The following is a 27,764-nucleotide window of genomic DNA, read 5'->3' as shown; positions in this document are numbered from 1 at the left end:
TCTGAGAGAATAGTGACAGTTAACCCCAGCATACTGAATGGCAGTGGCGTACCTAGGGCATTTGGCACCCGGTGCTGGGTATTAAAAGACACCCCAACCCCCCCCCCCCCCCAAAAAAAAAAAAAAAAAAAAAAAAAAAAATTGGGCGTGGCCACAACCTGCAGCGTGCTTCGCTGCAAAAATGGGCGTGGTCATGACCGGATGAGGGCGGAGCTAACTGTAATTTAAAGTATTAACTAGTATAGTTGCCCCAGTATAGCTAGTAGTTTCCCCCAGTATAGCTGCCCCCAGTGAAACTAGTTGCCCCCAATGAAGTTAGTATAGTTGCCTCCAGTATAGCTAGTTTAGTTGCCCCCAGTATAGTTGCCCCCAGTATAGCTGGTTTAGTTGCCCCAGTATAGCTGGTTTAGTTGCCCCAGTATAGCTGGTTTAGTTGCCCACAGTATAGCTGGTTTAGTTGCCCACAGTATAGCTAGTTTAGTTGCCCCCAGTATAGCTAGTTTAGTTGCCCCCAGTATAGCTAGTTTAGTTGCCCCCAGTATAGCTAGTATACCTGCCCCCAGTATAGCTAGTTTAGTTGCCCCCAGTATAGTTGCCCCCAGTATAGCTGGTATAGTTGCCCCCAGTATAGCTGGTATAGTTGCCCCCAGTATAGCTGGTATAGTTGCCCCCAGTATAGCTGGTATAGTTGCCCCCAGTATAGCTGGTTTAGTTGCCCCCAGTATAGCTGGTTTAGTTGCCCCCAGTATAGCTGGTTTAGTTGCCCCCAGTATAGCTGGTTTAGTTGCCCCCAGTATAGCTAGTTTAGTTGCCCCCAGTATAGCTAGTTTAGTTGCCCCCCAGTATAGCTAGTTTAGTTGCCCCCCAGTATAGCTGCCCCCAGTATAGCTAGTATAGTTGCCCCCAGTATAGCTAGTATAGTTGCCCCCACTATAGCTGGTATAGTTGCCCCCAGTATAACTAGTTTAGTTGCCCCCAGTATAGTTGCACCCAGTATAGCTGGTATAGTTGCCCCCAGTATAGCTGCCCCCAGTATAGCTGGTAGTTGCCCCCAGTATAGCTAGTACAGTTCCCCCCAGTAAAGATGCCCAGGAGGGGGGAAGCAGCGCTAGAAGAAGGGGCAGTGGGGGCAGCGGTGGGGAGGGGGGAAATATCCCCCCCTCCCTCACCTGGGACCCCTCCTTCTGCCTCTCTCTCCCCCTCCAGAATAGCTGCGACAAGTGCGGGGCGGCCGGAGGCGTATAGACAATTACTCACCTAATCTCCGCGTTCCCAGCGTCATGACGTTACAGGTCTCCGCCTCCAATGCCGCCCACTGTGCTTCCGCTAATCAGGAAGCACAGTGGGCGGCATTGAAGACGGAGACCTGTGACGTCATGACGCTGCGCTCCACGCTTGGAACGTGGAAATCAGGTGAGTAATTGTTCATATGCCTCCGGCCGCCCCGCACTTGTCGCCGCTATTCTGGAGGGGGAGAGAGGCAGAAGGAGGGGTCCCAGGTGAGGGAGGGGGGGGGATATTTCCCCCCTCCCCACCGCTGCCCCTCCTTCTAGCCCTGCTTCTCCCTCCTGCTGTGCTGCTGTGGGGGGTCGTGGTGACACCCCCTGGGTGTCTGACACCCGGTGCGCCCCGCCCCCCTGCGCACTATGGTAGGGATGCCACTGCTGAATGGTATCTTCTGATGAAAGTGGTGTGACTAAAATCTGCCGGTCTGATAAAGCCTTAAAGAAACAGTGACATTGTGGTGATAATCAGCTCATTTGCGCCATGTAATGCTGTATTGCCAAAAAAACAGAGACTGTGGTCAAGTATCTTAAAAAGACTCTGAAGTCTCAAAAAACATCTTTTTATTTAACAAAATGTATTTAAGATGTTTGTCCTAACTAAACCGCTGCAATTCCACCGCTCTAATCTATCTAAATCCCACCTAACTCTCCCTCCCTCTCCCCTGCAAAATCCATGACTTTCCTGGCTGTGGATTTTGCTGCTCTAGGAGGCAGAGCTATGAGCCGCAGCTCTGCCTCCATGCGCCGTCTATCAGCGGCGGATCTCCGCCTCTCCCCCGCCCCTCTCAGCGAAGGCAGACAGAGGGGCGGGGGAGAGGCAGGGATCCGGGCTGACAGACGCGCTGAGAGGCAGAGCTGCGGCACATAGCTCTGCCTCTCATGGAAGCACTGCCCGGATTGCCCCCCAGGGAGTTTGGGGGGGGGGGATTTAGATAGCTTAGAGCGGTGGTTTAGTTAGGGCAAACATCTTAAACACATTTGTTAAATAAAAAGATGCTTTTTTGAGACTTCAGTCTCTAAGGGCCCTTTTCCACTAGCGCTAGCGGAATCGCGATTTTACAATCGCTAGGGTTTGCTAAATAACATAGGAATCGCGGTAGGGTATTTCCACTACCGCGATTCGTTTTTGCCTGAAACGCGATCGCGGAGCGATATTTGCCGCGATTTTGCTATGCATAGCATAGCAAATCGCGGCCGCAAACGTCAGGAAATCGCCGGTAATTTATTACCTTTTGCGATTCAGCAGTTGCTAGCGTTCAGCGTGAACGCTAGCGACTGCTAGTGGAAAAGGGCCCTTAGTGTGAGTGAATTTAGTCACCAGAAGAGCCTCTGGCAAACCCCCTCAGAGATAACATAGCTCAGCCACTAGCAGTGATCCTGACTGAGACATTTGTCTGTCAGCCTACAGCAGTCATCAGTTCATAAATCATTAGTTCTTCAGTTAATTTACCAACAGCCTGATACAAGAAAGTGAACCAAAGTGTTATTTCAGTGTTACCTGAGTGCAAGGCCTAAGAGAGAGCAAGAGTCTTGGAGATAAAGAGAACCTGTCAGCAAAACTTCCTAGATCTGTTAACCTGTCAGCAGCCAAGAAGAGTGGTGATAGAGTTGTTCTGTATCCAGTGACACTGGGAGAATTAACCATTTCAGCCCACGGGGATTTTTCACCTTATGCATCAGAGCAATTTTCACCTCTTTTTATAAATGCATTAACAGGATTAATAAGAAAAAAAAAAGTCATTATTTCTCAGTTTTCGTCCATTACAGCTTTAAAATCCACGCTACCATAATTAACCACTTCACCCCCCCCAGTGCTAAATTTCTCCGTCCCTCTGCGCACCGCTTCACCCCCAGGGACAGAGAAAGGCCACTTGTTTATTTACTGGCTGGGAGTGGGCGGGGAACTCTCGCGCACACTCCAGCCAGCCCGCACAGCAGGTGACTAATTGGATGTTAGGAACGAGCGTTCCTAACATCCAATTAGCCTCGCCGATTGCGAGTAGAATGAAGACGGCTTTAAACAGAAGCCGTCTTCATTCAAAACAATGTAATGTAAACAAATGTGCAGCGCGCGATCGCGCGCACACACCCCGGCTCTGCAGTACAATGATTGGTTATGGGGACTCTCCAGTCCCCATAACCAATCATAGTACATAAATACTACAATGGAGGCAGCGCTGAAAGGTAAAAATAGCGCTGGTGTTACAGGGGTAAAACCCCTCAGTTGTGAAATGGTTAAAACCTATGTATTTTATTTGCCTGTTTGTCTCGGTTATGACACCATTTAAATTTTGTCCCCATCAATGTATGGCGCCAATATTTTATTTGGAAATGAAGTTGCATTTTTTACATTTTGCGTCCATCACTATTTACAAGCTTATAATATAAAAATGTTCGTAGTATACCCCCTTTAAATGCATATTTAAAAAGTTCAGACCCTTAGGTAACTGTCTTATTGTAATTTTTTTTTCCATAAAAAATTTTATTTGGGTAATATTTTGGTGTGGGAAACAAAGTTAATTTTTAATGTTGTGTGTAAACTAATGTGAAAAATATGTAGCTGTAGTTTTACTATTTATCCACAATGGGCTCTATTCATAAAACCTTACCGCAAGTTTTCTGCTCAAAACAGCGGATTTTCCCGTCCATTTAGCAAAGTGGGCATTCATAAAAGCTGTTCCCGCATGAAAATCTACAATCCCCCAGCAGAGCGAGAAATTTCCGCCCTCTCCAGTGTTTTTCTAGATTTATCTAGAAAAAAGTAACAAAATGGCCATTCATAAAGATTAGAGGAAGCGGTATGTGGACGGGAAATACCGCTTCCTCTGATTTTGCGGATTACATACAAGTGAATGGGACAGACCTCCCAGAGAGAGCAGTGCACGGAGGGACTCTGCTGGCTGAAGTGTTTCCGCATGCCTTCCGACAGCTTACCGCCAGCTTTCAGCGGGAGATCTCCGCTCTTGCATCGCAGCTGGCAAGATTTCTATGAATTACCACCCAGAAGTCTAAAATACCGCTGCGGTATTTTCCCTCCAGGAGTTTTTTCGCCACAACTTTTTTATGAATAGAGCCCAATATGGTCACCTTGAATTTTTTTTTCCCTCCTTGGGCTTCTCGCTAAGCAGAAGCACAAAAGGGGATGCGGAAATTTTTAAGTGCAGAAAGACTGAAGCCTCTAGTAAGAGCGCTTTGGTTTTTCTGTTGGGGACACAGATCGGTGATCAGGAACCATGTTCCTGTTCACTGATCCCAGGGGACACCACGGGGGCACGCCACCGCAGCAGAGCAGCCGCCCGGACGTGAGCTTCAAGTCCGGGCGGCAGAAATGGTTAAAGTGGGAAAGTAAAGTGACATCTGACAGAGAAAGAGTCAAAGTTGGAGATATAAGTTGTGCAAATACAAAAAAAAAAAATTAGAGCTTATTCAGTATAGAGTTCAAATAGCATATGAAAACTGATTTTTAAAGTGAGATATTGATGGTATTGCTGGGTGCATTGGTCAATTTTTTTTTTATTTCTCTAACCTTTTTTGATCAGTTCATTCTTTTGTTTATTAACTTGGGGATCTCTATTAAGGAAAGTGGTGCCTAAGAGATACAGTAATTTGAGAAGTACAGTAAATAGAGCAAAAGTTTGAGAGCTCTTCGGAGTAAACTAAACATTTGGATGCCAGATACCAAAGAGCTGTGAAAGTTGTTTCAGTACCATATTAAGGTTTTGCTGAACAATATAGCTTGAACTTGGCTGCAAGGGACTGAGACTGTATAGGAACTGAATTGCTCAGTAGATCTGTACCTACCCAAACCACTATACCTCAGTAATTGGTACTGTGATGTGGAGTTGTATTGAGAAGTGGTTGATTGTAAGAAAAGACCTGTTGTAGCTCAAATGTAAAAGTATTTTTGTAACCTAACCATTTTATCCCACAGCTTTTACCGGCTGTGAAGAGGAGAAGACTATTTTTGACCTGTGATTTGCAAGGGAAAAGTGTGTTAAGGTGGGTACACACATCAGATTAGTCTTTGGAAAATGAAAGATCAGATGAATTTTACCCCCTTCCATGTAGTATAAGAGCCATACTCTACACCAGAGGTGCCCATACCTTTTTCAGCTTGTGAGCTACTTTTAAAAAAATCACCACGTCAGAGTGATCTACCTATGTACAAATTTCCATATACAGAATGGAAAATGTAGTGGGGTCGGGATCTACCATGAAGGCCTTCGCGATCTAACTAATGGGCACCCCTGCTCTACACAGTCTATTCTATGGAGCTGAACTCCCCAGATATAAATCTTTGCAAGATGCTGTACACATGCAACAGATCAGTATCTGCAAAGGATCAGTTCCTGCAAAATACATTCATAGTCTATATCTGCAGATCTCATACACACCTTGTTTAACGGACAATCTGCAGATAAGATCCACCAGGATGGATCTTCAGCTCTGCAGATGGATTGTCCGTTAAACAAGGTGTGTATGATCTGCAGATATCAGACCGACATTCATCTGCATATCAGACAATTATCTGCCGATCTGAAGATCCTTCCTGGTGGATCTTATCTGCAGATGATTGTCCATTAAACAAGGTGTGTATGAGATGTGCAGATATAGACTATGAATGCATTTTGCAGGAACTGATTTTTTGCAGATACTGATCTGTTGCATGTGTGCAGCATCTTGCAAAGATTTCTATCTGATGGGGAGTTCAGCTCAATAGAATAGACTGTAGGTATGGCTCTCATACTACATGGAAGGGGGTAAAATTGGTCTGTGATCTTTCATTTTCCAAAGACTTATCTCAAGTGTGTACCCACCTTTACAGGTTGAGTGAAGTTACCAGTTGACCATTGTTGAGGTCACAACTAAATCCTTGATATTCACATCTGAGTCAGTGTCTGGTGGATTCCTCTTGGCCGGGGCAGAATGCTAAGGATAAGTCTGGTTACAGGTGAAGAATTTTTGACTTACAAAGTTGAACACTGCTTGTAAGGCCTCCTTTCCACAAACTGTTGAGCGGTGTGCTCAGCAAGCAGTTACCAGGCAGATGTAAGCAGTTACCAGGCAGTAACAAGCAGCAGTGACCATTTGAGGCAGTTTTGTGGGGTCTCTCCCCTCCAGCTAGTTACAGTGTGTGGGCAGATGAAACACATGGAAGGTATGTATCAGCCTGCACACTGTAAGTAGCTGGAGGGGAGAGCCCTGGGGGGGGGGGGGGGGGACTTGCTGACTGGCCAAGGCTTTCCCCTCATGCTGCCACCCCTCCAGCCCCCACAAAATGGCCATGAGCAGGCCCCAGGGGAGGGGGCCCACTCTGAAATTCTGCAGGGGGCCCAGTGGGGCCTAGTTACGTCCCTGAAGGAGGCCCTAACTGGGCCAGTCAAGTTTGGCTCAGTTCCAAGCTAGAATTAGCATTAATTATCTCATGACTACACATCACCACCACCCAGTCTAACTAGAGCCTTTCCTGATTTTTGCCCCCTCCAGGTTAGAAAGGTTGAGTAGATATGTTCCAGGCTGATGCAGATTCATTCAAGCTTCAAGATGAACCAAACACAGCAGCAGTATTTGAAGGCCTCATTTTCAAGCTAAGCATGAGCCTCAATTGACCATTCCTGATTGTGTGCATCCGTTCACTGGGAAGTACATTTATGCAGGTGTTGTACTGACAGTCTAACATTCAGAACCAGCACAGAGAAATTAGGTAAACCAAAAAGGAAACAATCAAGGTCATGTTTAGCCCCAAAGATTAGTGGCACATGCCCTGGATCTATTCTGGGGTGCCCTGGATGTCCCCCAGGCAGAGCAGAGGCACCACAGCAACCAGCATTCCCCATAGAGCTTCTAAGGCAGAGTTCCCCAACCCTGTCCTCAAGGCCCACCAACAGTACATGTTTTGTGGAAATCCAGAGGTAGCTGACTTGTGCTGAGACACTAATTACCTCACCTGTGTAGGTTTGTGGTTTTCTGCAAAACATGTTCTGTTGGTGGGCCGTGAGGATGGGGGACTGTTCTAATGTGCATGCTGGGAGATGTTCCTCAATGGCAGGCATACCAATAGCTGTAGTGCATCAATGGGATATTCTGGTGGCTATGGTGCCTCTATGTGGGCCCATTGGTTGCTGTGATCCCATGCTGGGTGCTTTTTATGGTGGCATGCAAGGAGTTGGTGCCTCAATGGGAGGCCTGAGGGAGTATGGGAAGGGATCCACTAGGTTAGTGAATGCTATATGGGGGGGGGGGGGGGACAGTCAGGCAACCTGGCAGCAGGCCAGCAGAAAGCCAGACCAGCCAGCACAAGAGCCAGGCAACTCAGCCTAGTTATGTTTGACACTGCCCATTTGTGCATTTTTGTATTAATGGGGGGGGTTCAACATTTTGTTGGGCAGGCCTATTTAGTCCACAATTAGCTTCATGTAAATTTAGGTCCACCTGTGACCACACCCACATTCCAGCACATGTCCACGCCCATTTTTTCATCTGAGTGGCCCAGATAGTTTAGGATTCTAGCAACCCCCTGACAACAATCAGTCGTGTAGCTACAAATTGCACACAGTGACCCTGAGCATGGAGCCCAACATGCAAGGGCCATAAGCAAGTGTTAACATTGTAACACTCCTCACACCCATAACATATCACATGTACACCTGAGCTAAAAGGATCAATTCCTTTATCAGGTAGCAGTTGAGTCCACTCTTTACAGCTCTGGAGCCCCTGAGGTCACAAGTGCTGTTCCCCTGTGCCAAAGAATATAGATTAAATATGTCAACTACATGTAGTGTCCATGCTAGGACAAGTCTAACCTTACCTTTTGAAACTGATAAAATTGATTTTAACAATTGTGCTTAGTCTACCCTGGGTGGAGGGCCTTTTTGACTTCTTGAGTGGTCAGGCTTGTTCTCCCCATCTGCCTATAGTGGTTGTGGAAGTCCACATTTCAACTACTCCTTGCAGAGGCAAGGTGAGCCCCTTACACAGCACATACTACATGATATTGGGCCCTTGGTTTCACCCTTGTGTGTACAAATTGGTCACCTGCAGCTGTAGATACTGGGAACCAAGGTTTGAGCATTCCAAGTTGTCATACACCTGGGTGGTACCTGTTTGTAGGTATCAAATACTGGGGGGGGAGGGGGGGAGATTGTCCACAAGGTTTAGAAGTTCAGTGCCAACAGCCTGCACTAGTTCCCTGTTCAGAAACCAGAGAGCCTGATTGGGGGAGGTAGTTTATGCATATGTACTTTGACCCTGATCCACCAGCATGGCTCACTGCTATAATGCAACAAGTTGTGGAAAACCTTTAAGTATGGTCCATTCACCAAGCTTAGTCACTCCAGATGTTAAATCTGGCTAGAACCAAGATGTCCCCTACCAAATATCGCAGCTTCAGATTGGAGTTTCCCTTGTTTGCAGTTACTCTAGATCAGGTGTAGGGAACCTATGGCTTGGGAGCCAGATGTGGCTTTTGATGGCTGCATCTGGCTCATAGTTAGGGGTTGATTCACTAAGCTACACCGCTCAAGCAGCACAGCCTGATGTGGCAGCGCAATATACTACTACTTTAGCATGCACTGCTAACTTACTTGTGCTACCCCAAAATGAACAGCTGCTCCAATTGTCCCACTCTGGACCCCATCAGGACCAGTGACTTTGTAGGAGGAGATCACTGCACTTTGGCCCAATAGGCTGCCTGGCAAGTGTCAGGCAGCCTATTGGGCCAATCAAAGTGCAGGTAACCAGTTCTACAAAGTGAATCAACCCCAAAGTCAGCTAGCTAATTGTACAAGCTGTTAGTTGGTGTTTCTCCTATCTGGCTCTCGGGGAAATGGTTGATGCAACAGTAGAGACGCTAAAGATGTCTGACACTTGTTGCCCAGCAGATCAATTGTATACATATCACCATGGCAACAGGGGTGTGAGGCCTCTACTTTGCATGCGCACTGTCCCAGTTTGAACCATTGTATGGCTCACAGAAATGCATTTTAAAATGTGGTGTTTATGGCTCACTCAGCCAAAAAAGTTTCAGACCCCTGACCTAGGTTCTGAAGAACCCTTGTATTTTACACAAGTGCACAGGGCTGAAATCTGCCCCATCCCCTCAAGCATACAGCAAGACAATTCCATACTTGAAAAATTGGCTTTTTATTTAAATATTCACAGTGTGCAGTGTAGCATTTTGTCTTTTATGACAACTCCTCAGTCCAAATATTGTAACAGCCACTGCCATGATCCCAGCGCCAATAGCTGCTCCTCTCAGCCACATCAGCAGGGTGGCATTTGGATCTGGGCCACCTAAAGAGAAAAGGCAGGTTCAGTTTATGCAAGTTCATCAAGTACAGTTCATCAATTGTGCAAAGCGGAAGTGTACAGAAACCTGCATAGCAAGATTAGCTATTCCACACTGCATAGGTGATGGTGCTGATGCAGGTGCTGCACTCAGGTCTGTAGTTCAGCAAGCATTTCAAATTCATATACAGTGCAACCTTAGTCTGCAAGCACAACGTCCAGAAACATGCTTGTAAGCCAAAGCTTATATCAAGTAAATTTCCCCATAACCCAGGTCATTTGTTCACAAGCCAAAACAGTGACATTTCACTAGAACAGCATCATTGCCATCTGTTTACCCCAACCTTTGTGTGGCAAAAACTCCCCTGGGGTACTTACCTCAGGGTCCCAATGAGGCTTCCCCATCCCTGTAGCTGCAGGCAATCCAGACCTGGCTTCTGAAGCCTCCCACAATTCTCCCAACAAGGGATGATTTGGTTTCCTCTGGGATCTGGCGCAGTTACAGCGCTTCCTTCAGGCTACGTGGAAACAGTCGGGCCTGATTGTCCCCTGTGCAGTAGAGCCGATACGATCGGGTTTGGTTATTTCCACCTTACCCGAACAAAAGCTGCTACTGCCCTGGATCTCAGAGAGGTAAAGATTTACATCACACCTCAGGGGGACCCTGGCAGGCTAATGGGACAGAGGATGGGGAAGCCTCATCAGGATCTACAGGCCACACCCTCCCAAGGCAAGTATCCCCTAGAGGTTTTTTTTTTTAACTAAGGAACTTGTCAAATGACCGTTACTTTTGAGGATTTCATGGAAATGTGACTGTACTTAAAGGGGCACTACAGTGAAACTAAAAATTTAAAGTGTGCAAACATACAAGTACATTTTTTTCAGAGTAAAATGAGCCATAAACACTTTCCTACCATGTTGCTGTCACAGTAGGTAGTAGAAATCGGACTAGTCCAAAACCTGTCAGTAATGTCAATCAATTCATAGGGGATTCTCAGGGATACATTTTCAAAAGCACTTGAATGGTTGTTGCTCCGTCCAACTGCCAAAAACTGTAGGGAGCTGGAAAGATGGCCAGCATTCTGGTTTAAATCCTTTTCAGGGAATGTCTTTAAAGAATAAAAGCCTTGCTGAGAATCCCCTATGAAGATATGGACTAGTCCAAAACTCACTAGCGTCAGATTACTGCCTACTTTAAGTGCCAGCATTATAGGAACAAAAAAAAAAAGTTTGTACTGTGTTAGCCAAACAAATTATATAGGTAGAACAAAAATATAATGTTTTGTAAAAAAAAAAAAAACTACTACCTTTTAATGGCTAATAGAGTTAAATGATGCAAGCTTTCTGGGATCTAGCCCTTCAGGCATATTTCCAGATGTTAACACTGCATGAGTTTACTTCAGCCAACATCTGGAAATATGCCTGAAGGGGACTAGATCCCAGAAAGCTATCATTTAACTCAGTTAGCTATTAAAAGGTTTTTTTACAAAATGTTTTTTTCTACGTATAGCATTCGAGAATATAGGCCTTATTTTACTCAAAAAAAAAAAAAACCCCAAGTACTCCTGATTTCTATGTGTTTGCACACATTTTTAAATTTTACAGTTTTGCCGTAGTGCCCCTTTAATTCTACCTGGTGCTGCAGGATTGCAATCTACACTCAAAGGAAGAACCATCGGCTCAGCTGTGAGGACGCAACACATGTACACTTTTTGCTGCTTGTATATCAAGTCAAAATTTCAAAAAAGGTTTGCTTTTATTGCAAAGTGCTCTTAGACCAAGTTACTCAATCCAAGGCTTTACTGCATTATAAACTATATAGTGGTGATGATCATAATCTGCTACCTAAGGGGGAATGGTGAGGACAACATACATTTGCAAAGAGACCATGTAGCTTGAGAAGCTTTGCATTTTTAAAACAAATTTAAAAAACAACAAATTTAAAGGGTACTTCCTGGTTCCCACTATCCCCTTTAACATACATAGCAAAATAGAGTTTGGCACTTTGCCGGGTCTTTGCAATTAACAGCTTAAGTCAGCACAAAAAGATTATAGTCCCTGATTACATTAAATTATCCTTCTGAAATTTAGCATTGAATGAAATTATGCAAAATCTGCTTGTCACCACAACACAGATTAGGTAGATTAATACTGTGGGCTTTACATGAAAGCTACCCATTTCAGTTTGGCTTTAACCATATGTGCAGAGTGCTTTCCCTGCCTTCTGGCAAGATGGCATGATTTACCATTAGGGGTTTAATGAAATGCCAGTTCCTGCTTAATAGGGACAGTCAAAAACTCCATGCTGCAACCAACATCCAGATTAGCTAAGAATCTGAAGGCCCATACATACAGTGCACCAAAACCTGCCAAGGACAACCAGTGTCAGGTGCAAGAGGGGGGGGGGGGGGGGGGGGGAAGAACAGGGACAGTTAGTAAAACTATTCCAAGCTATAGAAGTGACTAGCGCAGAAGTAGAGAGCCAATGCTGCAGTTGAGGGTGGGCGTCTTAGTGGCAGCTAAGAGTTAAGATGCAGTATAGTGTCAATGTCTGCGGTCTGTTAACCTAGACCACATGATGACTAGCAACGTAGCAGTGTTCATGTAAGCCAGCTTACTAAGCCTCTACAGTGCACCCAACTCAAGATCTTAGTCATACCTCCTCTCTTAATTTTTCCAACATCTGTTATGTCCCCATCAAGGTTGTCTTCTGCACCAATGAAGCCTGAGGGTTCATCTGTCTCATTCAGCATCTCAAAAGACCCGAGTTCTGGAGAAGTATTTAGAGTCACGTTAGTGTATATATTCTACAAACCCCAACTGAAGTGATAGTACAGAGTGATATAGAGGCTGATGTTTGTTTTAATGCCAGTTGCCCCCCTGTCCTGCCTCTAATTTGGTATAGACCCTGAACAAGCATGCAGATAAGAGTAGCTGTATTCTTTATTCAAAAAATTCCATGTTGCAAAGCAATAAAAACCACAAGGTTCAACTGACGCGTGTCGGGCTTACAATCTGCCCTTAGTCATAGTTAAAGTACTTTAACTACTTTAACTATGACTAAGGGCAGATTGTAAGCCCGACACGCGTCAGTTGAACCTTGTGGTTTTTATTGCTTTGCAACATGGAATTTTTTGAATAAAGAATACAGCTACTTTTTTACCAGCATTTGGTTTGCGGATCCTTCTGTGCATATTTGTGGACTGGCTTGGCTCCTTTGATTCTGCACCTGCTGGTTAATTCTCAGGGGGTAGAGCGTTCTGAACCTTCATATTGCTTCATGCAGATAAGAGGTTTCAAGTGTGACAGGCTCAGGGCCCGTTCAGACTGCAAAGTGTGGATGGCCATGCATGCAGAACGCAATGCGTATGAACGCACGCCATCCGCGTTTGTATGCATGGCTGATCCCATCACTGAAAAGTAAATGGGACAGCCGCGCGTTTTTTGTAAAATCTGTGTGCAGCATGCGTCCCGGACCACACAGGTCTGGAATGCATGCTGTGTGAACATCAGACATTGCACTCTATGCAATGTCTGATGTCGTGCGTCGGCCACCTGCACGCGTTTCCAAAACGCGGCTGGAAACGCGTGCAGTGTAAACGGGCTCCAAGTCACATGCTTTGTTCGGGTGGTTATTCAGATACTGAAGGCAGAATGATCAGCAGGGCTGCCAGGCAACAGGTAAGAAATAATGGCAGCATCTGTATCCCTCACGTCAAGTGGAAATAGATCTAGACCTCTTCAAGTGCCGAGGCTGGAGACCAGCCATTTACTGGACAAGGTTCAGCAACTTAAATGAAAGCAAAGCTTAGCCAAAAACCCTAGCATGGTCAGTGTGCATCTTAGCAATGCATATGGTGGTTGACATGCAAGGTCAGAAGTGAAGCAAGGATGGAATAGAGGTGCCATCAACTGGAATAAAACCCCAGTAAGACAGACTGAATTAGTTGATAGTCAAATGAAAGTTTATATACTCTAATGTAACACATTTCTCATGCTCAAACCTGCATCAGGCAGCAACTAGTACTAGTGTAGCAGCCAAGTGCCTCAGGTGTTTGGCTGGCTGCTACAATGACCAGTACCAGTTACCTGATGAAGCTGGTTTGATCATGTGAAATGTGTTGCATTGTCGAGTGCATAAAATTGACCAACTAATTCATTGTCAATTTACTGGGAAGGCAAGTCCACCATCTCCTTTTAACAGTTTAAGGGCCCATTCAGACAAATGTTTTGCTGGCGATTTTGGAAACACTCAAGCTCTTTTTAGAGCACTAGTGCTATAATACCCTATGAGCCTGTTCTTACTTGGGTGATTTATGTAAATTACCTAACATGTAGCCTGCACCATTTTCAGGCGATTTTCCAGCGATAGTGTTTCAGTGCTATAGAAGCGCTAAATGTGATAAAACTGCAGTGTCCATTTTTTTATGCAGAAAAAAAAACCTCCTGCAAAATGCTGGCAATTAGTTCTGTGCTTTTAAGTGAATGGGGCCTTAGCTTGTTATTGGGGCCCCTGTTCCATCCTTGCTACATTTGATTTTACCCTTGGAGGGGTGTAACCACCTTGTCTCTGATCTACAGAGAGCGACCTCAACCCGAGTGGGGCCAGGTCCTAATGCTCCCCACCAGCCTATACAGTGGTTGCCTTTGAGGTATCCCATGTTTGTCTCCCCAAAACCTGGCTATACTATACAGCAAAGTCCCTGGTGTCCAGTACTGGTGGGAGATCTGATACATGTGCTTGCTAGTTAAGGCTAGTCTCCCTCCATCCCCCTGGAGGCTCAGAGCAGCTTTTCAGTGCATGGACGCTGGAGTGTCAGCTGACCCACATCAGGTCATGTGACAGTGCTTCCATACAGATGCCAGAAGAGATCGTGATGCCTGTCAGTCTCCCTCCCTGAGTATATTACAGCCTGCCAGCACCCACAGAAAGGGCAGCTTCCCCCCCCCCCCCCAAACAGAGGTTCCTGTTATCACTCAGGCATGCTGGTTGAGGCTTCCTGACAATGGGGACTTTTGCTTTACTACACTTTATTGGGCTCCCTTTTCCTCCAAGGTCAGAAGTGCCATTGCATGCCTTTTCCAGTGAAGCACTGACCCATCCACTGTAGTAAATGGGGGTTTATACGTGAAGGAGGCCTTAGCCAATTGCATCTACAGGTCTTTATACTACTGACTACAGAGCCGTATTAGGGAAATCTTACCTTCTATAGGCGACTCGTTTTCAAAAGAAACCTCTAATTTTGATGAAATTTCTGTATGGAAGTTTACTGGTCCTGAAGATACCACCATCTCCTCAACCATGATCTCCTCCTCAAGTGGTTCAATTTCTCGCTCTGCAGAGAGATAGTGTTCATTAGCATTACAGCCCATTTAGCTGGGGAGGTTCTTTGTAACACTGTTAGGCATTCTCCAAATCAGCATAGACAAGTTGTATATTGGTCACAATAGCTGCAGCATGTAAAGGAATGATACAACCACATAAGGAAAGTGGACTACAGATATAAGAACCTAAGAGTCACAAAAAGGAAAAAAAAAAAAAAAAAAAATGCATATGATGTAATTAAGGGTCTCAGAAAAGTCAGTGTCAGAGTCTTAACTCCTGCAATCCACTATCCACAAAGAATATACAGGTGGGATCAAACACTACCAATGTCCATGAGATGAGCTGGGGAGGTTTTCTGCTATAGAAAAACTTACTTTTCCTTTGGCTGCATGTTGTGACACAAGACTGAGCAGCTGATTGAACACAGACGGATGCACTGCAGTGGAAATAAACCTGCAAAACAAAAATTTGTACTTAATATAGCCTTATAGGACAGTTCTAGTAGAAGCACCCAGTGGTGACTACTTAGATTAACATGACACATTTGGCCATGCCCCTGTTATCTGATAAGTGGTCAGTCACTGACCACCTTCAAAATCTATAGAACTACTCTATAAACAGATTGTAAGCCCTCATGCCACATGGAATAAAGTTGGGTGTGTAGACACTGATGAATGTTCAGATTTGAAAGCCTGAACATACTCCCTGGTAGATCAAGTTCTCTTTCTAGAAGTCTCTTCAATCCTCAGCCAGTCTAGTGCAAAACTATGGTATAAACAGCTCAGCAACCCACCTGGCCACTTAGGGGAGACGACTGAGTTCTTTGATCCACAAAGACGAAGGTGCTGACAATAAACCGCTTGTAGTGGTTTGGGTAAGGAATGGCTGGAGAAGCAGCTCCAAGAGGGGATAGCAGAGTGAGGTATTTTTGGGTTTCACCATTGTAAGGACAGCTGAAAGGAGAAAAAGTTAGCATAATTGAAGGTTTTTGCTGCTGTAGAATTCAGATTTGCCAGTTGGTGACTTACCTTTTCTGAAGAATAGGCCACTGAATCAGCTGTGCAGCATCTGGAGAAGGTGTGGCCCAACAGTCATTCAAGATCAGAACTAGGTTAGGGTCTGTTCGCCTCAGTATTCTGACCTCCAAGTCAACTGGCTCTCTAAGGACTCTAGTTATGGGATAGTCGGCATCCACATAGTAGGAGCTGTACTGGTCATCTGAGCGTGAAGAAAAGTGGAGAATAATTTTTCCCAGTCATGCTCCAACAGTTCAAGGACCCCCCCCCCCAAAAAAAAAAGGGGTACTTAGTTTTAATGCCTGTATTTAGTCTTCACTCAAAGAAATTAATGGATGTATGCTTTAGGGGCTTGTCACCAACACTGTTGGAGTTATGAAACAAGTTGTACCACATCACCTCGACAGTTCCCCTACTGAACTTTCCTCTACCCCAGTTCATGCATGTAGACCAGGAGTGTCAGATTATGATTTTAGTTCACGTGATTTAGTCTAAGATGAGGGCCAAATTGTTTACTAAGATTAACCATAGTGAACATGCAGGCCAGCTCCTTCTGCAGAGTAGTGCAGTTTAAAGCAGATCCGAGATGGAAATCTAGCTATAACAAGTAACTTGTCTAGATTTCTTCTTATCTAAAGCTTAGATATAGCTGCAAACAGCTTCAAAAGATTTTTCCTGTGATATGGAGGGCAGCCATGTTCTGTTTGCCACAGGCTGAGGGCTGGAGATGCTATCCGCTTGCCTGTGTGTAAATTCAGTCCCCTCTGATGGCTAGCAACCTCCTGCCCAGACTGAGATCCCATATGCCCTTGCTACAGCGCCAAGGCACAAAAGGAGCTGCCGCTTGTTCTGTTTATAGGGAATTAGAGTATAAAAAGTTGGAATCACATGCAGTGTGCAGGAAGCCTAAGATTTACCTGCCTAGTGCAGCAGAAGAGGATCAATATTAAATGTGGCCCAAGACAACTGGCCTCCCACTTCCCATAGTCTTTAGCAAGCCAGGCACATGAGGGGGGGGGGGGTTGGTTCACAAGATGGTGTCCCATGCCAAGTTTCTTGGGGTTCCCATGGGCTGTTGCTGCACCCTGCCACAAACTGCCTTCCCAAACACAGGAGCACACCAGTGACAGTGGTTCTGGTTGAAACATTGTCAGTGTGGTCATTTTTTTACTGGTCAGTGATACACATATAGCCCATTCAGGTTCCGTGGTTTTCACGAGAGAAATGTTCACCTCCCATTCATTAGCCTATAACTTTATCACTACTTATCACAATGAACTGATCTATATCTTGTTTTTTCTGCCACCAATTAGGCTTTCTTTGGGGGGTACATTTTGCTAAGAGCCACTTTACTGTAAACGCATTTTAACAGGAAGAAGAAAAAAATGGAAAAATTCATTATTTCTCAGCCATTATAGTTTTAAAATACATGCCTCCATAATTAAAACTCATGTATTGTATATGCCCATATGTCCCGGTTATTACACCGTTAAAATTATGTCCCTATCACAATGTATGGCGACAATATTTTATTTGGAAATAAGGTGCATTTTTTCCATTTTGCATCCATCATTATTAACAAGTTTAAAATAAAACAAATCTAGAAATATTTCATCTTTACATTGATATTTAAAAAGTTTAGACCCTTAGGTAAATATTTACATGTTTTTTTTATTGTAATGGTTTTTTTTATTTATAGTAAAAATTTTATTTGGGTAGTTTTGGGAGGGTGGGGGTAAACAATAGATTTATAATGTAAATGTGTGTTTTTAATTCATTTTTATTTTCAGGTGTAGTATTACTTTTTGGCCACAAGATGGCGGCCATGAGTTTACATGACGTCACTCTAAGCGTAACATACGCTTAGAGTGGCGCATCAGGAAGTGAATGGCCAGAAGAGGTGCAGCTTCCGAGAGAAGCTGTCGCTTTTTCAGCGGGGGGAGAGGAATCAGTGATCGGACTTCATAGTCCGATACATTGATTCCCTGACTACCGAATCCGCGGCCGGGAGTGCGCGATCGGCCGCGGGGGCGCGCGGTAGCGCACATGGTTTCTGGACGTAGTTTCTACGTCCAGAAACCAAAATAGGTTAAAGCTCTTGAGGACCACAAAATGGCAAGTGCCACATTCAGCACATGGGCCAGGTGTTTAGACACCTGTGATCAGGGCTGGATTTAGGACAAGGCCACCTAGGCCATGGCACAAAAGCAGCAGGCTAAACTGGTGCAGCATTTTCAAGCCTGCAACTGCAGTGAGATCAGGCGAGCGCCTGACGGTGGTACTCTGCTGATAGCCGCCTGTGCAGCAGCCATCTTGCTCTTTGTGCACGTTTGCAATGTGGCCAGCGGCTATGGACTTGGGCTGCATTGGAGACGGAAAAGAAGCTTCTGCACTGGAGACGAGCTGAGAAGTGACACTGATGGCTGCTGCGGGGTCAAGGCGAGCTGGCTACCTATACGGAAAGGAGGGATTAAGGGAGATCTTGCTACCTATACTAGAGGGAAGGGGGTCATCAGGCTACCTGTACTGGAGTGAAGGGGAGCAGGGCCGGGCCGAGGCATAGGCTGGAGAGGCTCCAGCCTCAGGGCGCAGTGTAGGAGGGGGCGCACAATTCAGCTGTCATTCCTAATTGTGTTTGAAGCAGAAAGAAAGAAAAGGGGATACATAGCAGTGACTGCAAGCCAGATAACTAGATATTAAGGTGTTGGGGAGGTTGTGGGCCCTGTGGCACCTCTTAGTGTAATAGCAACCAGTGTGTGACAGCTGGGGTGGCAGGAATGGAGGGGCGCACTTTGGTGTCTCAGCCTTGGGTGCTGGAGGACCTTGTCCCGCCTCTGAAGGGGAGGGGTCATTGCAATACCTATACTGAAGGGGTGGCTGGTAAAAGTGGCCTTGCATGGTAAAGTGTACAAATTCAGCCCTGCCTGTGATGTCGACTTAATTGCACCTGGTTTTAACAGCTATGTACATGCAGCAAGTCCTACACACCCCATTAGTGGACACGGGGAGGTGTTCAGAGACACCTGGGTGCAAAGCTACATATCTTGTCTGCAATAGTTCAGACTGGCCACCCCTTGTGAAGACTCCTGGCTGCAGATTTTTATACCTTTAGTGCTCCATCAAAATCCAGGGGCATGCCTAAGATCCTATGAGACCTGGAGCACAAGCCACTGATCTTTGGGCCTAGCAACGCCCCTGTCAAAATTTAAGATCACTAACTATGAGAGTTATAGGGTGCACAGTCACATTTAGGAATCCTCAATATTCCTATGGAATGAGCTGTAGTACAAGTATGGCATGTTAGGCTTCCTGGCAGAGGGTCACTGGAACATCTTGACCAATTTTAAGGCCTGGTGGGGGGGGCACATGCTTGCTTATAAGATGTACTGGGATCACTGCACCCTCAACCCATTACCTTTAGCTATTCTCATCTCCAGGGAGAGAGGTCCTGAGGTGGAGACTGGGAGGGGTGGTGGTAGAGTGAATACTTCAACCTTCAGTGGAGCAACACCAGTGCGGGAATAGCTACAGCGAACCGTCAACCTAAAATACAAAACAAGTCAGTGCTGTGAAACTGCCAGTAGCAGCCCATATCATGAATACACTATAATCCATGCATACCTCATAGTGCTGTCTCTAGTAATAAACACTCCTCCCCATGTCTTTATATCCCTTGTAGCCTCTATGGTATTCTCATAGATGACTGTATCCCCAGATACCTAGAAGACAAAGTTGGTCCAGCAATGTTGTCAGATACACAGCAGTACATGACATAGGAAGTAGATCATTCTGAATAGTACTGGAGTGACTTTCAGAAGTCCCATCTGTGGCAGCCTCTGAAGCAGGCTAGAGCATTCTTGGCGCAAGCAGTGCAGGAGACTTGGATAATCTATGTGAACTGAAGGTGGGAGGAGCCAGCAAAATTGAAGTGGAAGTTCACTGAGGCCTGGTGCACACCAAAACCTGCTAGCAGATCCGCAAAATGCTAGCAGATTTTTAAACGCTTTCTTATTTTTCTGTAGCGTTTCTGCTAGTGTTTTGCAGTTGTGTAGTAGATTTCATGTATTGTTACAGTAAAGCTGTTACTGAACAGCTACTGTAACAAAAAACACCTGGCCGCTCTGAAGTGCCGTTTTTCAGAGCGGTTTGCGGTTTTCCTATACTTAACGTTGAGGCAGAAACGCATCCGCAATCCAAAATTTGCAGCAGCCCGGGAGTATGCGTTTCTGCAAAATGCCTCCCGCTCTGGTGTGCCCCAGCCCATTGAAATACATTACCCTAGCGGATCCACACCCGCAAGCGGATCGCAAACCGCAGCAGATCCGCTCCGGTGTGCACTAGGCCTATGAGTAACCATGTAGGAAATGATTTTTTACTGCATGCAACTAGAGATGTATACTGCAGTTATCACTAAAAGCATCCTTTGTTATCGCTACATTAACAGAGTTCCATGGTCTAAGCCAGTGATCTGCAAACTTGGCTCTCCAGCTGTTAATGAACTACAAGTCCCAGAATGCATTTGCCTTTATGAATCATGACTGGCTTGTCACTCCTGCAATGCATTGTGGGACTTGCTCCTCGACAGCCAGTCATGATTTATAAAGGCAAATGCATTGATGGACTTGTAATCATGACCATATCTTCAGAAACAAGCCCAGGAGCATTGTGCACAACTGCTCTGTACAGAGAAAGCCCATTACATGAATTGAGCCCATTTGTAGCCCTCAGATAACATCTTGGTTACATGAGTGTCTCAAGGGGCAACATTTGCCCAGATATTGGGCCTGCATATCACAGGTGCTCCAAATATCTGGAGATAGTTCCGCCAAAACCTGACTTGACCTATAATACAATCTGCTTCCAAAAATATGAGGGTTTCAACAGACTGATCTCATGTCAGCTTCTCATGGCTATAGGTGCCACACATTAGTTGGTCCAGACTACATCTTACAAGTTTGTCTGTACACAGCACATATATGTTCTGCTCTGTCTCACCTGACTTCCCCCACAAAAAGATGGGAACTGGAACATGACAAATGATGAAGTTGTTGATACAGTCAGTGCAGGGCATGAGGTGGTGTCCATGTTGACAACATGAGCAGAGTCCAAGATTAAGGATGGAAGAGTCACATCTTTGGATATGGCAACCACAAACTTGCTGTCATCTGTGCATTGAGCAGTCACTGCATATGAGAGTTTACAAGGGTCAGAATCTGCAGGATAGCATCTGAATTTCCAACAAGAACCATGGCAAGCTTACAACTTTATAATAGAGGCTTCACAGAAATTAAAGTACAAATTTATGAAGCAGGACTGTATCTGATGTTTTAACTAGTCCACATATGGTGAAGCTGTCCCAACTAAGTTGTTAGAAGTGGAACTGCCCATGCTCCGGAGCGTATCTGAGTAATATAGCACTTATGGCAAACACTGAAATTGCACCTCCCTCGGTCAAACCACCTTGCCCCATAACATTTTTTTTGCAATGATACAAGTCCCCCCAGTATAAGTAGCCCCCACCAAAGGTGTCTCCCAGTATAAGTCACCCCTCCAATATGGGTAGTGGTGTATAATTGACTCCCACCAGTATATGTAGTGAGAGACATCTCCCAGTAGGAGGAAGCACCCATGACATAAGCCATGCCTGCACCCCTCTAGATACACCTCTGCCCAATTTCCACACCTCTTCTAGACAAGTGGTGGCAGTTACAAGGAGCAGGAGGTGACAGCAGTGTAATGCTGGGTACACACCATACAATTGTTAGATTTTCTCTTAGATTTACCTGCCAGATAGATTTACCTACAACATAGAAAAAAAGCTAACAGAAGAATCTAACAGAAAATTGTATGGTGTGTACCTAGCATAAGAGCCGATTCTTATGCTTGGGTAGGACTCGGGAGGCCATCCAATCCACTACATAGCAAGTGGTTTTAGAAAGCCAATGCTGTCTTAAAGGGAAGTAGAGGCTACCATATTTTTCCACCAATGGAAGTTGCCTGGCTGAAAAGACTGGCCACAGATCAGTTGACAGCCAAAGACCCTGAACTGATGTCAGAAGTTTGACAGGACTGCCAGGCAACTGGGTTTGATGAGAAATAAAATATGGCAGCTTCCATATCCCTCATCTCAGGTTCACATTAAGTTGCTAGTCAGTTATGATTGCTCATTCAAGCTGACATCTACAACCCATGAGGCACTCCAGTTCCTTATATACCTAGTCAATTCAGCACTAGTAGCCATGAACATGTTGCCTCCATCAGCCATACATCTCTGAAATAGTTTGGTAAACAGCCCTACAACTCCAAAATGATAATCAAATGGACCCCAACACAAAAACCCACCTTTATTTCCAAAGTAGCAGGGGAGAGAAGGGTCATTGGAGAAGCAGCATCCCAGCCCTTCGCACACATCCCTGGATACTGAGGAGTTACCACATGGCAAGCGGTCAGATCTCTGGATGGCAGCACAGTCGCTGGCACTTGGTGCATCCTTAGCTAGAAAGACAGCGAGTATGCAAGTTATATAGATGCTATGGCCAGGCAAGTGCCTGCATGTCTAACAAGTATCCTAGATTCTATTGTCACAGCAGCTCACACAACTTAATACCATTCGGTTTAGGCCAGATGTGTCAGAAGTGGACACCAAGGACCAAGGACCAAGTTATGGGCCTCCCTGTTGGTCTAGAGTGGGCCAAACAAATGCAGAGTGGGGGAACCAGATTTGGTGGCTCCACAGGCTGAAGTTGGACATGTTTGTTTAGGCCCTCAAGAGAAAGTGGAAATGGGCCCTTAGAGTAGGCCCCTTCAAGAACATGTGGACAGTTAAGAGATTAGTCACAGCAGCTCTGAAGCAAACCATTTGTGCAGTTCCAGGTGAAAGTTTATAGCCATAGACTAGAGGGCCTAGCAGTAGCACAAGACTACTTGTTGCATTGGCATCTCTGTGAAGGCAGTTACAGTAACTAATTTACCCTGTACTGCGAGGGGTCTAGTGTAATCTTAATAACCAGATGTATTGGAGTTTAGTCTGATGTGATACCAATGGGTATATATGCCCCCTTAATAAGGTGTGGCAAACAGTTCAGTCTGCACAATGTTTCTGAAGGACCACACCAAGTTTAGTTACCTGGTCCATTTGGGCAGCGGAAGTCCTTTTTCTGATGATATTCTTCACCTTCAACAGTATAGTCAGCTATCAGGGTTGCCACATAATAGTCATCCTACAAGTAAAAAGGATAGAGTCAAGGCCCAAACACTTCAGGTGCAGCAGGAACTAAAGATGGTCACACACACGTTTGTGTAGCAATTCATGAGCTATCTGCCAGCGCTTTTACATTTAAGCACAAATGCTCCCAAAATGCTGCATGTCCTGCAATTTTACCAATTGCTACTGTGGAATTACAATTCACCTTGGCAGAGCGTTTAGGAAAACCGCTAGCGATTTAAAGTGAGCCCTAAAAACTCAAAGCGCTCTAGTAGGTTCCAGCCCTGAAAGTGCAAACAGTGACAAACCTTGGTAATATTTGATTCTGGTCTAATGCGAACAATCCAACTTGCAAATTTTGTATAATGCAAACATTTGCACACCACTGCAATGTGGACTGACTGCGCATGCTTCAGACATAAGTGAGAAAAGGAGGCCTGGTGCACACCAGCGGTTTTGGGAGAGTTTTCCAAACCGCTTGTGAAAACGCTTGGTTAATGCATTTCAATGGGATGTGCACACCAGCGGTTTGAGGATTTTAGCAAACCGCAAACAGGTCCTGCAGCACTTGTGGTTTGCAGAAGAGTTTGCCTCAAGTATAGGAAAAGCTCAACCGCTCTGGAAGACGCTAGATCAGAGCGGTTTTCCAGGCGTTTTTGTTACAGAATCTGTTCAGTAACAGCTTTACTGTGACAATATTTGTAATCTGCTACACCAAAAAAAAAAAAAAAAAAAAAGGCATGTTTAGAAAACATCTCTAAACATGCCTAGAACCGCTCTGAAATCTGCTCCAAAAACCTCCAGCGTTGAGGATCTGCTAGCGGTTTTGGTGTGCACTGGGCCTAATAGTAACTAGTGCTATAGCCTGCAGGGTCACCAACTTTATCATAGGTCTACTGCTTTTATCCCCATGCATAAAGATATACATCATGCAATCTTCACTTACCTCCTCCCTTATATAGCAGCCACCGAGTGCAACCGTGGCAACCAATGAGCCATCTTTGTTTTTTCCCACCTGGAGTCCACAGCTAGAGTCGTTCTTGAGGCGGTGAGCGTTGTCCTGGTAATCTGCAGGTGTTTGTGGGTAGGCAGTTAGGAACCCAACAATGATTAGTGACAAGAGATGCAGAGTTCAAGCAGTATTATGTAGATTGCTTTAAATGTCTTAAATTCCACCACAAGACTTTGTAAATGCAATTTGCATAACACTTTGTTATACATCAGCAACTGCATCACACCCCCCCCCCCCCCCCCCCCCCACAATCTTAGATTGAAAGGAGCTACTTTGTCACTCCCAGATTCCACCTCAAAGCCTTTGGAGACAGATCTTTCCGTCATGCTAACCCTACAGTTAAGAATTCCCTGCCTCACCCAATCAGGACATCTCCATCCCTGGAAGCATTTAAATCCAGACTGAAACACCATTTGTTAAAGGACAACTGAAGTGATAGGGATATGGAGGCTGCCATATTTATTTCCATCTAAGCAATGCCAGTTGCCAGGCCCTCCTGCTGATCCTCTGCCTGTAAGGGCCCTTTTCCACCAGCGCGTTTGCGCTGGCTGAATCGCAAAGTCGCAAACCGCTAGCGATTTTACAATCGCTACGGTTTGCTTTTTAACATAGGAATCGCGGTAGGTCATTTCCACTACCGCGATTTGTTTTTTACCCGAACGCGCCGCGGAGCGATATTTGCTATGCAGTGCATAGCAAAATCGCGGCCGCAAAATGTAAGGAAATCGCCGGTTTTGCGATTCAGCAATCGCTAGCGTTCAGCGTGAACGCTAGCGACTGCAGGTGGAAAAGGGCCCTAATACTATTAGCCACAGCAGCTGAACAAGCATGCAGCAGATTCAGGCGTTTCACTTTAGTCAGATCTGACAAGACTAGCTGCATGCTTGTTTCTGGTGTTATTCAGATACTACTGCAGAGAAATAGACCAGCAGGGCTGCCAGGCAACTAGTATTGATTAAAAGGAAATAAAGGACAGCTTCCATATACCTTACTTCAGTTCCCCTTTAAGTCTGGCATTTATGAACACCTGACTATTTCCTCTGATCAATACAGGGTTGCAAGCTAGACTGTTACAGAGAACTCTGAGTGCTATGGGAGGGAGGGGAAAAAAAAAAAAAAAAGTATACTTACCTTTCAGCAATTTTCCTTTCCTGGTGCAGCTCCATGACAGCATACAAAGGGGAGGAGGAACTGCCCATTTGTATGTCATGGAGGCACCAGGAAAAAAAATCAATTTACCAGTGTTCTTGTATTGTCATACTAGACTCCTGTAGGGGTTGCAGTCTAGTGAAAACTCAGGGTATAGCCAGTAGTATCCAAGCCTCATCTAAAAGGAACACTTCTCTTTTCTGGAATTAAAGGTTGCACAAGTCTGCCTAATGCTTTTCATCTCATCAGAAGCTAGCTGAGAATTTGCAGAGCTCAGCATCTTGCACAGGCTTAGCAGCAGGGCTGAGTTGGGAGTACAGTTGCCAGATTTACCATAAGGCATGTGCCTACAGGCGTAATGATGAAAAGGCGGCTCACACCTTCCCAAGTGCCTCCCTCCAGAGTGTAAATGAGAGGTTACACACCTGGGTCTCAGCATTCCACTGACCAGACTTCCCTTCTGTTGGGGCACCACTAGCTACTTAATACTGAGGGTACCTCTGGCTACCTAATGCTATGGGGCATCTGTGGCTACCTATGATGGGCAAGGGAAGTGAGAGAAGTGACAGCCAGCACATTTGCAGTGCGGTTCAGCCAGGGTTTGTAGGTTTATGGAGGGTCAGGGGTGTGGCAATAGGGGTTGCAAACGCATTGGGGCCCTTGGGCCAGAGGGGCCCCTCCCTCAACTGCAGTATTAGCTCTATTGGTCCTATACTCAGAATCACTTCTATAGTGGTAATCATTAACAAGCTGTTCCCCATCCCCTTCTTGCTCCTCTGACACTGTAGTTGCCATTGGCAGGAATTGCTATGTATAGAGTGCTTGGGGGTAATCAGTAACAGGCTGCTCCCCATCCCCTTCTTGCACCTCTGACGCTGTAGTTGCCATTGGCAGGGATTGCTATGTATAGAGTGCTTGGGGGTAATCAGTAACAGGCTGCTCCCCATCCCCTTCTTGCTCCTCTGACACTGTAGTTGCCATTGGCAGGGATTGCTATGTATAGAGTGCTTGGGGGTAATCAGTAACAAGCTGCTCCCCATCCCCTTCTTGTACATCTGACACTGTAGTTGCCATTGGCAGGGATTGCTATGTATAGAGTGCTTGGGGGTAATCAGTAACAAGCTGCTCCCCATCCCCTTCTTGCTCCTCTGACACTGTAGTTGCCATTGGCAGGGATTGCTATGTATACAGTGCTTGGGGGTAATCAGTAACAAGCTGCTCCCCATCCCCTTCTTGCACCTCTGACACTGTAGTTGCCATTGGCAGGTTTTGGTGCGCTGTCTCAATTGTTCTGTATAGAGTGCTTGGGGGGCCCCCATTGTAAAACTTGCATTGGGGCCCACAGCTTAACTACACCACTGTGGAGGGCGGAGTCTAGGGTGCCAGGACATTGTGCTATAGGCTCTTTTGATGTAAATCAGGCATGATAGAGGCCTTGGCCCAGTTCAGAAGTTCTCAGCTTGCTGCAGAAGTCAAAGTTTAAGCACGATCTCGCTTTATGAACAGGAGTTCATGCTTTCCTATTCTACAAGAGACAGTTTGTCTTTTACTGCATGGGGCAGTCATCCTTACTGCTGACTTAGACACCTGAACTAATCTAGTGCCTGGCAGAAAAAACAGCCCTACCAGATTCTGTTAAGTGTGAAATCAGAGGAACTACAGTGAAACTAATAAAGTACTACATTTTTACAATAATTATGTACAAATTTAGTCAGGGTTTGCCCATTGTAAAATATTTTAAAGCCTTGATTTACATTCTAACATTACATGGTGACATTTTTTACTGCTGGCAGGTGATGTACCTGCTGCATGCTTCTTTGGCAGTTGGAAACAGCCATTTCCCACAATGCAGCAAGGTACACGGCCAGGAAACTGCCAGGAGTACCATGGTCCTCAGAGCTTCTTGTGGGAGGGGTTTCACCACAATATCAGTCATACAGCACCCTCTGATGGTCTGTTTTTGAAAAGGAATAGATTTCTCATGTAAAAGGGGTATCAGCTACTGATTGGGCTAAAGTACAATTCTTGGTCGGAGTTTCTCTTTAAAGGGAAGGTTCAGGGACTGTTAAACATCCGCATTCACTTACCTGGGGCTTCCTCCAGCCCGTGGCAGGCAGTGCCCTCAGCGCCGCTCCGCAGGCTCCCGGTGGTCTCCAGTGGCCGACCCGACCAGGCCGGCAGCCAGGTCGGGCTCCTTCCGCGTTCCAAAATGCGCCTCACGGCGGCGCGCTGTCATCAGACATCCTCCGGGCTTTACTGTGCAGGCTCAGTAGTTCTGAGCCTGCGCAGTAAAGCCCAGAGGACGTCCGATGACAGCGCGCCGCCGTGAGGCGCATTTTGGAACGCGGAAGGAGCCTGACCTGGCTGTCGGCCACCGGGAGCCTGCGGAGCGGTGGCGAGGGCACCTCCTGCCTGCCACAGGCTGGAGGAAGCCCCAGGTAAGTGGATGCGGATTTTTATTTTTTTTAACAGTCCCTGAACCTTC

At 45.7% G+C, this 27,764-nt stretch overlaps 1 protein-coding gene across 1 annotated transcript; it reads right to left on the bottom strand.

Annotated features, from left to right (window-relative positions):
- Positions 1-9,429: 9,429 nt before the first annotated feature.
- Positions 9,430-25,296, bottom strand: LOC137562432 (zona pellucida sperm-binding protein 4-like). Its single transcript, XM_068273778.1, has 13 exons — positions 25,262-25,296; positions 24,065-24,230; positions 23,041-23,134; positions 22,257-22,409; positions 20,910-21,097; positions 19,536-19,633; positions 19,330-19,457; positions 15,927-16,116; positions 15,692-15,851; positions 15,273-15,351; positions 14,777-14,908; positions 12,232-12,342; positions 9,430-9,578 (listed from the first exon to the last, which is right to left on the bottom strand). Exons 1-13 carry the CDS (start codon positions 25,294-25,296, stop codon positions 9,433-9,435), a joined length of 1,680 nt encoding a protein of 559 aa, XP_068129879.1. The 3' UTR covers positions 9,430-9,432.
- Positions 25,297-27,764: the final 2,468 nt, after the last annotated feature.

This window comes from Hyperolius riggenbachi, chromosome 3 (assembly GCF_040937935.1).
Source record: "Hyperolius riggenbachi isolate aHypRig1 chromosome 3, aHypRig1.pri, whole genome shotgun sequence".
Taxonomy (NCBI): Eukaryota; Metazoa; Chordata; class Amphibia; order Anura; family Hyperoliidae; genus Hyperolius; species Hyperolius riggenbachi.
Note: the sequence above shows the minus strand (reverse complement) of the source record. Positions and strands in the feature narration are given on the sequence as shown.